At 43.9% G+C, this 16,488-nt stretch overlaps 1 protein-coding gene across 1 annotated transcript; it reads right to left on the bottom strand.

The window, feature by feature from the left end:
* Nucleotides 1-9,577: 9,577 nt before the first annotated feature.
* On the bottom strand, nucleotides 9,578-11,002 carry LOC143908501 (uncharacterized). Its single transcript, XM_077426187.1, has 2 exons — nucleotides 10,063-11,002; nucleotides 9,578-10,002 (listed from the first exon to the last, which is right to left on the bottom strand). The coding sequence occupies exons 1-2, from the start codon at nucleotides 11,000-11,002 to the stop codon at nucleotides 9,809-9,811; spliced, it is 1,134 nt and encodes a 377-aa protein (XP_077282313.1). The 3' UTR covers nucleotides 9,578-9,808.
* Between the last annotated feature and the right edge of the window lie 5,486 nt (nucleotides 11,003-16,488).

Genomic DNA, 16,488 nt, shown 5'->3' with positions numbered 1-16,488 from the left:
CAAATCACCAAAAGTCAATGGCGCGTTTTCGTGAACGTACGTGTCTCGCAATGATTTCATCGAACACGTGCAAAACTGCAAATTTTGCAAATAGCGCCGATGTACGGCTGCTGAGATGAAATTATATATGATAAGCAAACGATGCATCGTTAGTAGAATATAAAATGACGAATCTGGAGGATACGCTCAATAGTCGAGAACTGGAAGTCGTGAGTGCAACAAATGGCGTTAGCAAGAGGACACCCAGTTAAATTCGAGGGAAGACTTTGCCGCGTGGGAGCAACGATGTGACGAGTTTATCGAATCATTGGAAGAACAAAGCCGAATTAAGCGGCCACGATTATCAATCGATCAGTCATCGATCGGTCTCAAACAGTCATTGGTCGCTTGTATCGCAAGACTCGAAGGTTTGAAAGACTTGGTACATCAACGTTTCGTACATGTGGGTGCTGGATGCAGTGCGAGTGAGACAGGACTCAGATGGCGCGAGATAGATACGGCTTTTGAAAGCCGTATATTGACTGGTGCAGTGATAAATTCCAAACACATCGACTCTTGTCAATTTTTTATAAATACGAGAGAAATTGTACTCGGTCATGTGCGGAACGTCATGCAGCGATATGACAATATAAAAATTAACGCAGTGTTTAATGGTGAATTTGTTGCGGGTGACAAACGCGCGAATAAAAGTATCGCAACGAGAAACTATGAACTCTTTCGCGAGTTTGATCTGCATGAGTAGTACAAGAGACACGTCATCGAGCCTGCTTTAGCAAAGCTGGAGGAATTCCAGGAACGTGATAGCGGATGGGCGTTGTCGCGTATACTCAATTTAATGGTAAACGTGAACAAATACAATCCATTGCACGCGGGGTGTTTTGTGGAAATACCGCAAGAAATTAAAAAGAAGAATGCGGTGATAAATGTGCGATCAATGGACAATGCATGGTCAATGGTGGCTGCTCTGTATCCAGCCAAGAGACATGCAGAACAGGAATCGTCGTACCCTCATTACACGTCGGTGTTAAATCTTACGGACATTGAGTTTCCAATGACGTTGGATCAAATTAAACGGTTTGAAAATCACAACAACATCTCCATCAACGTGTACAGCATCGAGAAAAAAAACAAGGAACTTGCTATCCTACCAATACGTGTTACTGACCGAAAGATGGATAGACATGTAAATCTACTGTACGTGCATGGCGACAACGTGGGACGTTTTGCATGGATCAAGAATCTATCCCGCCTCGTGAGCTCGCAATTGAGCAAGAATACGAACAAAAAATACTTTTGCGATCGGTAAGTACCTATAGTTCTTTTAATAATATATAGAATATTTTGTGTAAAAAAAAAAATTTATAATATTTGCGTTTATTTTTGCAGATGTTTGCACTACTTCAGCTTCAACGAAAAATTGGCTGCCCACACCGTCGACTGTCAGGAGATGAACGACTGCGCGATCAAGTTACCGAGCGATAACGACAAGTGGTTGGCCTTTAAAAATCACAGCAGGAAGGAACGAGTTCCGTTTGTCGTATACGCCGATCTGGGATGTACCCTGGAGAAGATGGAAGCGGATCCGGAAACGTTCAGGTACACATATCAACATCATCGCGTGTTTAGCATAGGGTACTACGTGCGTTGCTCGTACGACGAGTCGTTATCTATGTATCGGTTTCGTCGCGATAAGGATTGCGTCGCGTGGTTCGCCGAGGAGCTAAGACGTTTAGCTCACGACGTAAAATCCATTTTGTCCACTAATATACCCACGGCAGATTTCAAGCAAGACGAGTGGGAAAAGTTTAACAGCGCAACGCACTGTCACGTGTGCGAAGAATTGTTCGAGCCAGACGACGTGCGAGTACGCGACCATTGTCACCTGACCGGTCGATACAGAGGTCCCGCGCATTTGAATTGTAACTTAAATTATAAAGATTCGCATTGCATTCCCATAGTGTTTCATAATTTATCGGGCTATGACGCACATTTTATTATAACTGAAATAGCAACAGCGTACGAAGGACATGTAGATTTACTCCCGATCACAAAAGAAAAATATATTTCGTTTACAAAAAACGTTCAAACCATGAAGTAGTATACTTCATGGTTCAAACCACCAAAGATAAAAATAAGAAAACGTGCGTCAAATTGCGATTTATCGATTCATACAAGTTTCTCACCTCTAGTCTCGACAAATTGGCATCTTATCTCAACAAGGATAAACTGCGAATATTGCAACGCGAATTTTGTGAATTATCCGCAGAAAATTTTAATTTGTTGACACGAAAAGGCGTATGTCCACATGAATACATTGACTGCGTCGAAAAATTGGAGGACTTGTGTTTACCACCGCGCGACTCATTTTACAGTTCATTGACAGGTGACACCGTATCCAAGAGCGATTACGCGCACGCCGTCGACGTCTGGCAGCGGTTCTCCATTCGAACGCTCGGTGATTACAGCGATTTATATCTCAAGACCGATGTCTTGCTGTTGGCCGATATTATTATATTCTACCGGGTTTTACGTGCGATGCTATGTTGAAGCATACACACATCAATTTCGAATTGCTCACCGACATTGACATGGTCATGTTTATCGAACGCGGTATACGCGGCGGTTTGAGTCAATGTTCAAACAGATACGCGCTGGCCAACAACAAGTACATGCAGTCGTACGATCCATCGAAACCATCGTCGTATCTCATGTATTTTGATGTAAATAACTTATACGGCTGGGCAATGTGTCAACCATTTCCATACGCAGATTTTAAATGGGTCGACGACGTAACCGATTTTAATGTTATGGATGTCGCGTTGGATTCCTCGATAGGCTGCATTCTCGAAGTCGACTTGGAGTATCCGCAACATCTTCACGACGCGCACACTGACCTACCGTTCTGTCCGACGCGCGATAAACCACCCGGCAAGCGGCAGGACAAGCTCCTCGCAACATTATACGATAAGAAACGTTATGTAATACATTATCGCAACCTGCAGCAGTGTACTCGTCACGGTATCCGTATATATCAAAAATTCACCGTATACTGAAATTCGCGCAATCTCCATGGCTTTGCGATTATATAGACCTCAATACGAAATGTAGGACATTGGCCAAAAACAATTTCGAGAAAAATTTATACAAATTGATGAACAATGCAGTGTTTGGCAAAACCATGGAGAATGTGCGCAATCACGTTGACATGCGACTCGTGACTCATTGGGAGGGTAGATACGGCACGGAGGCATAGATTGCAAAACCAAATTTTCATAGCCAAAGCGTCTTTTCGGAGAATTTAGTAGCAATAGAAATGCGAAAACTCGAGGTGAAGTTCGACAAACCAATCTATGTGGGTATGTGTATCCTCGATATATCCAAGACATGTTTGTACGAATTTCATCATGAGTACATGTTACCGTTGTATCACGACAAGTGTAAAGTCACGTACACCGATACTGACAGTCTCATTTATCACATCGAGTGCGACGATGTGTATGATATCATGAAGCGTCACATTTATTATAGATTTGACACTAGCGATTATGCGATTGATAATACGTACGGTATCCCACTCGTCAATAAAAAAGTTCCGCGCGGGCTTAATGAAAGACGAAAATAACGGTGCGATAATGACCGAATTTGTCGGGTTTAGAGCAAAGATGTACGCCTTGCAAGTGGACGGTAAGAAAGATACGAAAAAGGCTAAAAGTGTTAAGAGTAACGTCGTAGCCAGGTCGATAACGTTCGACGATTACACGCGGTGTCTGCGCGACGAAATTGAAATGACGCGACAACAAACCTGCATAAGATCCAAAAAACACGAGGTATACACCGTGTCCGAAACGAAAATAGCTCTAAGTCCGTACGATGATAAGCGATACATTATACCCGGTTCTACCGAAACGCTGCCATGGGGACATTATAAAATACCAGATAAATCTATTGTAAATACCGCTGTATTGTAATTACATTTAGATATTTAGGAAAATAAATGACTCATATGTATTGTCACGACTTTTTCACTCCCGGACCGCTCCGGGACGTGTGCCGGATCAAAAGGAGTAAGGAGAGCGGAATGACGGGCCTCTCCGACGATTCCCTCGCACCTCCGACACTTCGCGAAACGAATTTACCGTTGGGCGCCAGACGCGTCAACGCGCGTCCGCGAAATCGCGAAAGAAAGCCAACACGAGACGCAAAGCGAGACGTGCGGATGTGCGAGGAATCGGCTAGCTCGACTTAAGGGCTGGGGCGGGGGTGATGAAGGGCGGCGCGATATGCGGCGGCGTGACACGCAATAAATAAGGTTCCGAACTCAAGCAATTAATAAATCAGAATAACATTTATTCGGTAGGAATTTGCGCGTGAAACAATAAAGACCGATTCGGCTTCGGTCGGTCAGGCAAATCATATAATCAGTCGCGCGAGCGTCAGAGATGAAACAAAAAGAAATAATGATAGCGCGGACACCAGAATAAACGAAGTACGGCGTTATCGTATAATAAACGCGCAGAAGGCGCTGCGATTAGATCAGAGAGATACAGTATGACAAAACTTACAATTAATATGGAACATCAACAGTAAACACGAAATAATCACGGAAATAGAAAATAAGATCTCGCAGGAAAGATCGCGAAAGGACGATACCTCACGCTCGGAGCGCGTGAACGCAACGCCGGGAGTCGCACGAGAATTCTATCGCCAATTATCTTAAGCCTAACGCAAGTATGAATCGTGGCGTAAGCCACGTCCCAACGTAATGAGGACCGAGCGCAACACAATAACGCGAGATCAATTTCGGCGCGATTGCAAGGAGACGCGGAATACTATAACAAACGCGAAAATACGGACTTAATCTAACGCGAGAAATGACCAAGGATAGCGCCAGTTATTCGAACAAATACAATACACTGTCCTCAGTGATTTCCGAACGCGAAAAATGAGACGCCGAGGCACTCGGCGTAGCGCGAAATACTGGAAGGAACGCGAGGAAAAATGTGCGGGATTACCGCGAGCAATAATAACACGCAATCACCGAACAACGCATCCGAACATAACTACCCTAACACGCACGATTCTCTGAGGCAATTAACCACTCACAGACGGCCGATTAACGCGAATGATGTGCCGACGCGGGTTACAATGCAACCTACGTAATATTAGGTAATCCGATACGCCGTGAACTCGGAAGGCGCGAGGCACAACCACGAGCGCGGACATTATACGAAACGGACTCGCAGTAACAGATTTCGCCACGAATCTATCGCGATCTCCAGAGGCTCGCAATCGCGTCTTTATTTCAATTCCGCGGCCACGATACCATCCCGAGGCCCTTCGCTCTCGCTGTCGATCGCCATTCGATACGCGGTCTCCAGGGACCGTGCGCGTCGCGATGTTACAACGTTTTCCCGGACGAGAGCGTGCACCGGAGGGCGGCATCGTGGCTTTACATCCCGATATTAATTACTGCGATATTAATTAATAACCTCACCGATGTGATGTCTCCTCGTAAGGTTCCTCGCCGTCACCTCGTACAGAGGATCGTCGCAGCGTAACAGATTTTCCCGACTCGGGGCGGCTATCGCGTAGTTTAAGAAGAACGTTCGGACTCGCCGACGAACGACCAGAGAGTGTCTCGCTAGATTCGCTCGATAACGGAATCGATGCGGCACCCCCTTCCGTAAGGGGCGTGCCAACCAATCGAGAGCGAGCGTGCAAGCTCGCGCGATATTCTCACGCAGGATCGTCGTAAGATGGATCCTTCGGGGGCGCGCAATGGTCCCTCGGTGGCGTAGCGACTTCTGCAATTTGTCCCTGGGCAGCGGACTGGACTTTGTTCTGGCTGGTGTGCCTCCGGTTGCCCTCGGGGCGGTGATCAGTCACCCCGCGGGCCGGTACTTCGTGGAGGCAGATGGCTGAGGCCGGGTTTGCCCCGGTACCTGGGGCCCCGCTATCGGCGGCCTTGTCCATCGCTGCCTCCTTTGCCGCACGCCTGCCGCGTGATCCATGTAGCTTCCGCTCTCGCCACCCCTCCTCGGTCCTTGGTCCTCCCGGACCCCTCTCGTTATCAGTACTCCCTCGAAGATTCGCCGTGGTGTGGGTGAGGCGCCGTACGCATTACAATTTATACATGAAAATAAAAGAATAGTCAAAACGCGGAAACGATATCGACTTTTTGGCCTCTGGAGATCTCGTCGCCGCCTCTCTGGCTCGTCCCTGGGCGCAAATTTCCGCGCCTTGTGACGGCGGCGGGGCGCTGCCACGAAGCGGCGGGCCGCAACGTCACAGTATATATATATATATATATATATATATATATATATGGGGCATTCTCCGTGAAATCAGACACCCCCTCTGTCCAAAAATTGGAGTCACCTAAAAAATTCTTTCGGGGTTCATTTTATAGCTACACATATGTAGTTTTAGTAGAGCTGCGGCCTTTTGAAAAATCAACATGGCGGACCCCAATATGGTGGCCGAAGTCTGCGGGTAACGAGGTACGACAGATGAAATCGTTACTTGGAAGTTATAGACTGTCATAGAAAAATGTGTTAATGTGTTTATTTAGTAGTTAGCATTGAATCCATGGAAAAAATAAATTTTTAGTTTGTCCAAAACCAATATGGCGGCCAAATTATCCGTGAAATGCTAAAAAATAACTATTTCGTTCTTTAAAACGTACAAACTGCGTTCAATTTTCATGAAAATTTATATCATGATACATTTTAAGATGTTGATCATAAATTAACAATTGGGACGTCGTATTTGAATATAACGAAACCCAATATGGCGGCTGTATATTCGAAAAATGTTAAAAAATAATGACGTCGATATTCAAATCATACGGACTCGTTCTAATTATTATTAATTTGAGTGTTACGGTATTTTTTAATTGCTTTTTTTTTACTTTTTTAAATTTTTAAGAATTTTCATTATTTTTTTATTTTTGACTATGATTTCGTTATTGCGGTAACAAAATTTGAACGTGGTTGATCAAATATGGCCGCTAGATATTGAAAAAACAGATTAAAACAGTGATCGTTTTTTCAAACTTACAAACTTGTGTTATTTATTACTTAATTGAGCGCTGCAGTATTTCCTGCCTTCACTGGCCGGACAGTCTGTCTCTCCTGCCTTCACTGGCCGGACAATCTGTCTCTCCTGCCTTCACTGGCTGGACAGTCTGTCTCTCTTGCCTTCACTGGCCGGACAATCTGTTTCTCCTGCCTTCACTGGCCGGACAATCTATTTCTCCTGCCTTCACTGGCCGGACAATCTGTCTCTCCTGCCTTCACTGGCCGGACAGTCTGTCTCTCCTGCCTTCACTGGCCGGACAATCTGTCTCTCCTGCCTTCACTGGCTGGACAGTCTGTCTCTCTTGCCTTCACTGGCCGGACAATCTGTTTCTCCTGCCTTCACTGGCCGGACAATCTATTTCTCCTGCCTTCACTGGCCGGACAATCTGTCTCTCCTGCCTTCACTGGCCGGACAGTCTGTCTCTCCTGCCTTCACTGGCCGGACAATCTGTCTCTCCTGCCTTCACTGGCTGGACAGTCTCTCTCTCTCTTGACTTCACTGGCTCGAAAAACTACCTGTCTTGCCTTCACTTACTTATTCATGTCAAAATAGAGAAAAAGTTCTTATTTTGTCGACCAGTGTAACCAGAAATGTACTTAAGTTAACAAATGAGATGATTTTTTATCGGTTTATGGACTTATTCAGATACTAAGGCATATATGCCGTATCTCGTAAACTAGATCTGATAGACCACAAATCTGACGGTATACTTGGATTCTGCACCTCACAATTACCTAGGAACACTTAACAAATCGCAATCAACAAAATGTGTAATTGGAAAGAGTTTGTATGATTTGAATATCGACGTCATTCGTTTTTAACATTTTTGGAATATACAGCCGCCATATTGGGTTTCGTTATATTCAAATACGACGTCCCAATTGTTAATTTATGATCAATATCTTAAAATGTATCATGATATAAATTTTCATGAAAATTGAACGCAGTTTGTACGTTTTAAAGAACAAAATAGTTATTTTTTAGCATTTCACGGATAATTTGGCCGCCATATTGGTTTTGGACAAACTAAAAATTTATTTTTTCCATGGATTCAATGCTAACTACTAAATAAACACATTAACACATTTTTCTATGACAGTCTATAACTTCCAAGTAACGATTTCATCTGTCGTACCTCGTTACCCGCAGACTTCGGCCACCATATTGGGGTCCGCCATGTTGATTTTTCAAAAGGCCGCAGCTCTACTAAAACTACATATGTGTAGCTATAAAATGAGCCCCGAAAGAATTTTTTAGGTGACTCCAATTTTTGGACAGAGGGGGTGTCTGATTTCACGGAGAATGCCCCATATATATATATATATATATATATATATATATATATATATGTATATTTTTATACTGTAATAAATTTTTACAATACATTATTCTTGTGTATCCATGAATTGTGTGAATTATCAAATCCTAACCACTTTACATAAACCTCATCCCCTCTTTTGCGCAAAACTTTTTCAACGAGATACACGTCAGGATTAGCAACGCGATGTAACTTGTATTCATAGAAGCCGCCGGCGACGGGTTTTTCGCAGGAATCTTCCAATAGATATGTCACAGGATTAGTTTTCTGCACTTTGACGATTCTAAACACCTCCGTGGTCCAATTTGGCGTGTATCATTTTTCTAAGATTGTCTTGAATTTACTCACGCGTACCAAATCGCCCACTTTGAATCGCGCGGGAGCAGCGATCTTTACGTGGCTGTACACCGTTGTTAGGAGCTTGTCGGCGATCGCGGGGGTAACATCGATGGGTCGCATGCCGATAGTTCGATGCTTTCGCGCGTTGTAATCCGATACGAGACCTGGCAGCGAGTCGATCCATTTGTAATTTCCATTGCGCGTAAACATTTTCCACATGTCGTTCTCGAGCGTGCGATTGAATCGTTCGACGACCGATGCCTTCATTACGGAATATGTCGAATAGTGATTGATATTATGTTTGTTCAAGAGTTTCTGCACGTTTGTGTTGTAAAATTCTTTCCCCTTGTCAGTCTGCAGATTTTTCTGACATCTGCCGCCGTCTCGAATTATTTTTGCAATCGCCGTGGTAACCGCGGGTTCGCTTTTGGTCTTGAACGGTACGGTCCATGCGTGCTTGCTCAGCACGTCGATAACGGTGAGTATGTAGTGGTAGCCTCTGTTAAATCGCGTGTATGGTCGCATCTCGACCACATCCGCCTGCCACAGGTCATCGTATCCGCGTACTATGACGCGTCTTCGAGAAAAATTTCTTCTCGCAGGAGCGTGTAATTCTTCCACCAGCCGCCGTTTCTCAGCTGATTGCTTTTTACCAGCCATGACGATGACGCGCAACTGAGGCAGATATCAGATGTACGTTCTTATCTATTCGCGATGATTCGCAATTACATCTTGAATCATCTTTTGAAGTTTGTTTAGAGTAATTTGCATATTATTCTGGAATACAGCCGTCTTTCTTTCCATTTCATCCTGTCAATCTTCCTTGTACGCTCTGCTGCACGTAGCGTTTGTTGGCTGCATCGCCATCATCTACAGGCGGCGCTATCCGTCGAATCTTGCGCGATTTCGCGTCAAAGTCGGTGGCGACCATGCAAAAAGCGTTATCTCGCACGTAATTTCTGATTAATCCTCTCCATTGATAGTACGGTTCCGCACCGCCTCTTCCGAGCGATATACCAAACTTGTTGATCGGCATTTCGATGTTGATTGAATGACTCGCTGTCGCGCCACTTAATTTATAATAAGTCCAGCCTCGCGAAGTTCCTCGATAATCGACAGGATTTCGTTATCGTGACCGGTGTGACCCGTTAGGCGCGAAGCTTCGAGCAATCGGAGACGATCTACGGGCTCGTTGGGATCGTCCCAATGAACATAGTCGATCTTGTTGTCGTTTAATGTCATGGCACGCGGTATACTTTTTCCGGCTTTTTTACCCGAAATCGACTGTGCAATTATATGGTCGATCTTGTTGCCTGTCATGGCACGCGGTATACCTTTTCCAACTTTTTTACTTGAAATCAGCGGCCCAATAATATGTGTGTACTTGTATCCCCCGTTGCCCTTTATTTGAGCGTGAGCATCATAATTGCGTTTATGAACACTCGTCATCAACAGAATGTTCTTGTACGTTTGCATATCGTCCTCCGTGAAGATATCGTCATCGGGATATTTCTTAAAGATTAATTCGAAAAGACCGCGTGTGCCATTGTATCGTATGCCGTCGATAATTATGTTGTCCGTATGGTTCACGTCAAAATGTTTATTACCGAGCATCATTCCATCGTTGGTGAATTTAACACCGTACGCGATGTCCATACCGCTTTCTTCATCGCCGCTCAGAACTGCCCCGATGTACTTTTGGCTCAATGGACCCAATTGATCTTGCAACGTTTCTTGACCCTCAGATGTTTGCAACTGCTGTCGAACGGACATCACGAGTGGGTCATTCGTGATTTCGAAAACATCTTCGTTTGCGAGCACTGTGGGTTGTACGGAAGGCGCAGAGGTAATCGGTGGTTCATTCAATGAACCTTTCGATCGTTTCGGTTTAAGCGGTTGTAAAGTTTTTGTTATTTCGCTCAAATTAGATGGCACATTTATCGATCGTTTCAACGTAACCGGAGTTGAAGCCATTACAGAGTCGTTAAACGAGGCGTTTGGTCGTTGTCGTTTGAGCTTCGGCTCTTCGTCTTCCCACGCCGTTTTATTCTCAATCTTTGACACGTCAGATTCTTTGCCAGCAACGGTGTTTTCGGCAATCTGTCTTAGAAGTTCGATGACGGGCTTAAAATGTCTCTCCAACGCGATATCTTCCTCCATTTTACCGGTTTTCAAGGCGTGATATTTGTTGCGAATAGAATTGCTCGTTTTTGCAATATCTTTCACGATCCTTTCGCGCTCTCTAATCTCCTCCCTGCTGTCCATGTTGCGCTAACGTTGTTCAATCGACGCGTCGACAACAACTAACCACGTTTTGGTATCGCAAAGTCGTTAAATCCTTTTCTGTATCGACCATTCGAAATCGCGCTGTCTTTGTCTATCACCACGAATCCGTACTTTTGTTGCCAACACGTATGACACAATTTACTGAAATCATCGTAAGACATATCTGTGTTTACGTGATCGTTGTATATGTGTTTCAGATTGGTACCATCCTGTTTAAACAGAATCAATAAATTCGCGTTGTCGCGTATAAGATGCTTCGGTATCTTCGCATACGTCTGACAAAGATAAAAAGAGTCATTGTCCGCGTGCCGGCCCATTGCAAAGTATTCTCTTATCGTATCCTGCTTGTCGTACGCCACGTCATCAAAGATAAAAATAGAATTCGGGAGCGCCTCGCTCGGCGGAATGACGTCACTGTTATTTGAGAACGTAAAGTAGCCAATCTCTTCTATCGGTGTTAGTAAATTCTCTAAATATCGATATTTCGGTTGTTGCAACGATTTCGAGTACACATACACGTTCTCGAAACGTACACCGTGCGGACTTTCCAGCAAGCTTATCAAGACGTTTGTCTTGCCGCAATTCGACGGACCGCAGATGATACCGCATATAGAAATCGGCAGCATGCCTCCATGTTTGTGTACCTCTTTTGTTAACGGCATCCTATCGTCAAAGTTTGTCACTTTGATCGTCTGCGATTGTCGTACGAACCGCATTTTACCTCCCCTCCACAACGAATGAATAATAATATCGAGAAAGCTGGCCTATTTATAGAGACGCGTAGAGCTGAGATGCTCAGTCGTTAAAACGTTTTTGCTCGTGTCGGATAACAGCGATATTTACGATTTAACCGCCGAGCAGTTAAAGTATATACCAAAGGTCATTCTACGACTGCGACAGTTTTATAATCACATAGATTATTTGTGGGATAAGCTTTCCGAACATATCAAGGCAGATTCGGAGGTTCAGCAATATCGGCGCTGTTTAATACATTATAATTTGCCGTGTCAGCAAACGCACATCGACGGTCCGCCGCCGTTGATAAAAAACTGCGGCGAATGCCGCCGAAGATAGGTCAAGGTCTGCTGAATCGCGTGATAAATGCGCTTCCGATCGAATTACATATCCCCGGCTATCAATTTTGCGGACCGAAAACTCGCTTAGAAACACGATTGGCAAGAGGTGATCGGGGTATTAATCCATTGGACGCGGCGTGTCGCAAGCACGACATAGCCTACTCGCGTAACAACGATCTCGCAGAACGACACGTGGCAGACAATATACTCGCTGCGGAAGCGCAAAAACGTGTCATCGCGAACGATTCGACTCTTGGAGAGAGAGCTGCGGCTACAGCCGTCTGGGCGGCCATGAAGGTTAAAACGAAACTCGGTATGGGTTTGAAAACGAAGAAAAAGAAGAAGACCAAGCGAATACTTCCGGTAGCGAAACGCGGTGGTATCCTACCGATCCTGCCGTTATTAGGGGTTCTCGGCTCGTTGGTCGGCGGAGCGGCGGGAGTCGCAAAGGCCGTGAATGACAACAAAGTCGCGCGACGTCAGCTGGAAGAGATGCAACGTCACAATCGCGCCATGGAAGGTCACGGACTTTATCTCGCTCCGTACAAACGCGGACGGGGAGTCTCGAGAAAAAAAAACGTCGAAGGGACGCTAAAAATTCCCATGGGTGTAACTACCAATGTACAACTGCAACAATTGGCAAAACGTATGTACATTCCATATTTTAGAGGTGTTTTCATGCGCGACTCGTTACCGATCGGCGGTATACGTCGAAACGAGAGCGGTATCGTGATTTTGGATAATACTGAGGGACCGGGTACTCACTGGGTGGCGTATGCGAAGAGGGGAGATCGTGCCATATATTTTGACAGTTTTGGCAATCTTCGACCACCGAGAGAATTGGCGCAGTATCTAGAGAACAATGTAATAGAGTACAATCGCACGCCTTGTCAGCGATACGATCAGAGCAATTGCGGACAACTGTGTCTGCGTTTTCTACAGTCGGTTGACAATCAATTTAAAGACCGGCGTTACGCTGTTTAATCTCAGTATTCATTCAAACATGTCACTGATATTTACGCTCACCGGCAAGAGCAGCATCCTCGCGGTAAGCTACTTTCCCGCCGTGGATTTGAGCGATGGCGATTACGAGCTCGGTCTAACAAATTTTGAAACCTATCACACGATACCGAATGTAAATTTGTCGAATAATAAATTCTACTATGACGACGACGACAAGGAAATTACCATTCCCGAAGGATCGTACGAACTGCGTGATATAGACATGTATCTGAAACGTGCTCTTTTATGGAACCAATCCAATAATGTCTCGACAAACGAAGATGACCCATACAACAGCAGGATTTATACACGTTGCCGTGCGAGAGCTTTCTCTATGTTGAAGGACGATTGGTAATAAAGAGAAGGAATGACGAGTCTGTGACAACGCTTGCGAATAATTGCGTGGCGTTCATGTTCGATGAGATTCGATACAAGCTCAACGGTGTGGAGATTGATCGCAACAGAAACGTTGGCATAACCAGTACCATCAAGAACTACGTATCGCTATCGTATAATGATTCTCAACTCATGCAGAATGCTGGCTGGGACGTTACATCGAGCATACCGGAAAGATACTTCAACTTTTGCGTACCGCTCAAGTTGTTGCTGGGCTTTTGCGAGGATTACAAACGCGTCGTTGTTAACGCTCGTCACGAATTAATTTTGATACGTGCGCGTAGCGATAACAATTGCATTGTAGGAAATCCTGCGACGGAGCCGGAAATAAATTGTTTAAAATACAGTGGCGAATGCCTCACGTTACGTTAAACGAGGTCAATAAGCTATCTATGCTACGGGCCTTGGAAAGCGGGCGATATCTTAGTGTCAGTTTCCGTTCGTGGGATCTGTACGAGTATCCCATGTTGCAGAGCACGACCAAGCATTCGTGGGCCGTCAAAACGGCGACTCACCTGGAGAAGCCGCGGTACGTTATCTTTGCGCTGCAGACCGGCCGCAAGAATATCATGTCTCAAAATGTTAGCGTATTCGATGCCTGTAATTTGACCAACGTGAAACTTTATCTAAACTCCGAATTTTATCCGTACGACGACATGAATCTGGATTTTACTAAAAATCGATACGCCGTTCTTTTCGATATGTATGCGTGTTTTCGTAAAACTTATTACGGATACGATTCCTTCGATACGCTTTGCAGCTTGTATACATTCCTGATGGAAGGATCTTTTGTTGTCATTGATTGCTCGCGACAAAACGAATCTGTCAAGAGCGCCACCGTGGATGTGCAAATATAATTTGATTGTAAAAAAAATGTACCTGCAAATACTACCGCCTATTGTCTCATCTTGCATGATCGTGTAATCGAATACTGTCCGTTGTCGAACGTAGTGCGCAAACTCATGTAAATTGCAAACGGTCGGTCTCGCTCCGCGTGTACTTGGCGCGAGACACTACCGTGTCTCTTGATATCAGCAGATATTGCAATATACGCAGATATTACAATATAAGAGACACTGATGTACCGCGATAAGATACAGATTGCTCCGCCGTTTCGTTATAATCGTACCGACGTTTGTCGATCTGCAGGGATTCACCGTCGGGATGAAATTTGTCGTAAAGAAGGTAGCGGTTCTGAGAAACGGGACCGTTTTGGCACATTACATTTTTACATGTCCTATGCCATGGAGTCTCCTCGCGAAATCCGACAGATCATGCGCTTCCTGGTTGATTGCGAATCACCATGGACTACGATGGGAGTACGAAAACGTGTCCTACAGCATGGCGAAACATCTAATTACATCGGCCGTACTTGGAGAGGGCGACGAGACGTCGACTCTTGTGTACGTCAAGGGATGCCAGAAACAAGAATGGCTGGTGGATCTGCTTGAGAATAAAGCGAGAAAACATCTAAAAATTGAGACTTCGGATGCAGATTACGAAGATATCGAATCTTTAAATAATCTAGATGTTACTAATACTGTAAGATGCGGAAAACATGTTAAGTATTGCGCATTACAAAATGTATTAAAAATATTTAACTGGTTGTCGCGACACCTAAAAAAATTATGATTTTTTTGAAATAAACTATATATGTATATATAAACATTTTATTTCTTTTTCCCACATACTTTGTAGTATAATATAGATGTTTTAACTGTTCAAGAGCTGTTTTTAGTTGTTTAAAAGAAGTTTGATAGCGGTTCAATAGCAGTTATACAGATCGCTGTTATACAGATAACTGTTTTAGTTGTTTGATAGCTGTTTAAAAGCTGTTTTTAGTTGTTTAAAAAAAGTTTGATAGCGGTTCAATAGCAGTTATACAGATCGCAGTTATACAGATTGCTGTTATACAAATAGCTGTTTTAGTTGTTTAATAGCTGTTCAAGAGCTGTTTGATAGCTGTTTTTAGCTGTTCAAGAGCTGTTTTTAGCTGTTTTTTTTAGTTGTTTTTAGTTGTTTGATGGCTGTTTTTAGCTGTTTTTAGCTGTTTCATAGCGGTTCAAGAGCTGTTTTAGTTGTTTGATAGCTGTTCAAAAGCTGTTTCATAGCTGTTTTTAGTTGTTTGATAGTTGTTTTAAAAGATGTTTTAACGATGTTTGAAAGCAGTTCAATAGCTGTCCTTTTTTCTCGCGAGGATTATTTTTGCGTAACATAATACGCCGCAGATAAATCGCGCGCATTCTCGCTCCTCGTTTTATTCGATAGCGGTTCAGAGTATCCACCCGCGATTGCAAGATGCAAAGGTAAGTAGAAGATTATTTTTCATGATAGCTAGTTTTTGATAATATAATATGTCAGATAAATCACGTACAACCCTCTCTCTTCATTTTTTGATGCCCTATAAGTTGAGCTCCGGCTAGAGCGCGGTCAGTATAACGAACATCTTCAGTAGGACGATTAGCGCAGAGATTCCGCGTGAATTTTTGTTGAGTGCGTGACGATGAAGTTTATAGAAGTATTTTTCCCAAGGGGCATCCTGGTGCGAAAGTGTGACAAAAGTATAGTGAACAGCGTAATACAGAGTTTTTTTAAATGATTTTTTTCTGTTTAGTGCACGGAGAAAATTGTTACGGTTGTTACAACAATGTTCTCTATGATTAAAAGAGAAATGTATGTAAATTCAAGTTAAATTGATATTACATTCAATGTAGCTGTTAAGATATGCCCATTTATACAGTTGTCATAACCGTAGTTCTTACGATACGTAACATTCGATTATAATACCCTCGTATATGGTTGCCTCAACCAAAGGATTATTGCTATCCCTCTTATGTGGTCTGCAGCACAACTATTATGGTTGAGAGATCCATAAGATATAGCTGCACGGTACAGCACTGAATCCCTGCATGATTGAGAGTTTAGTTCCATTGCGCGCGCAAAATAATTTCTGCATCGAATAAAGTGGATTTGATAAGGATGTTTTAACTT

This window comes from Temnothorax americanus, unplaced genomic scaffold, assembly GCF_048541705.1.
Source record: "Temnothorax americanus isolate GAGA-0224 unplaced genomic scaffold, ASM4854170v1 Scaffold97, whole genome shotgun sequence".
Lineage (NCBI taxonomy): Eukaryota > Metazoa > Arthropoda > Insecta > Hymenoptera > Formicidae > Temnothorax > Temnothorax americanus.
Note: the sequence above shows the minus strand (reverse complement) of the source record. Positions and strands in the feature narration are given on the sequence as shown.

What these genes read in the sequence shown, in the direction of transcription:
- LOC143908501 (XM_077426187.1), bottom strand. Translation starts at nt 11,002, where the DNA reads ATGGACAGCAGGGAGGAGATTAGAGAGCGCGAAAGGATCGTGAAAGAT. An exon ending in AGTTGGAAAAGGTATACCGC is followed by an intron (nt 10,003 to 10,062) that starts GTGCCATGACAG and finishes CGGGTAAAAAAG; the next exon opens with CCGGAAAAAGTATACCGCGT.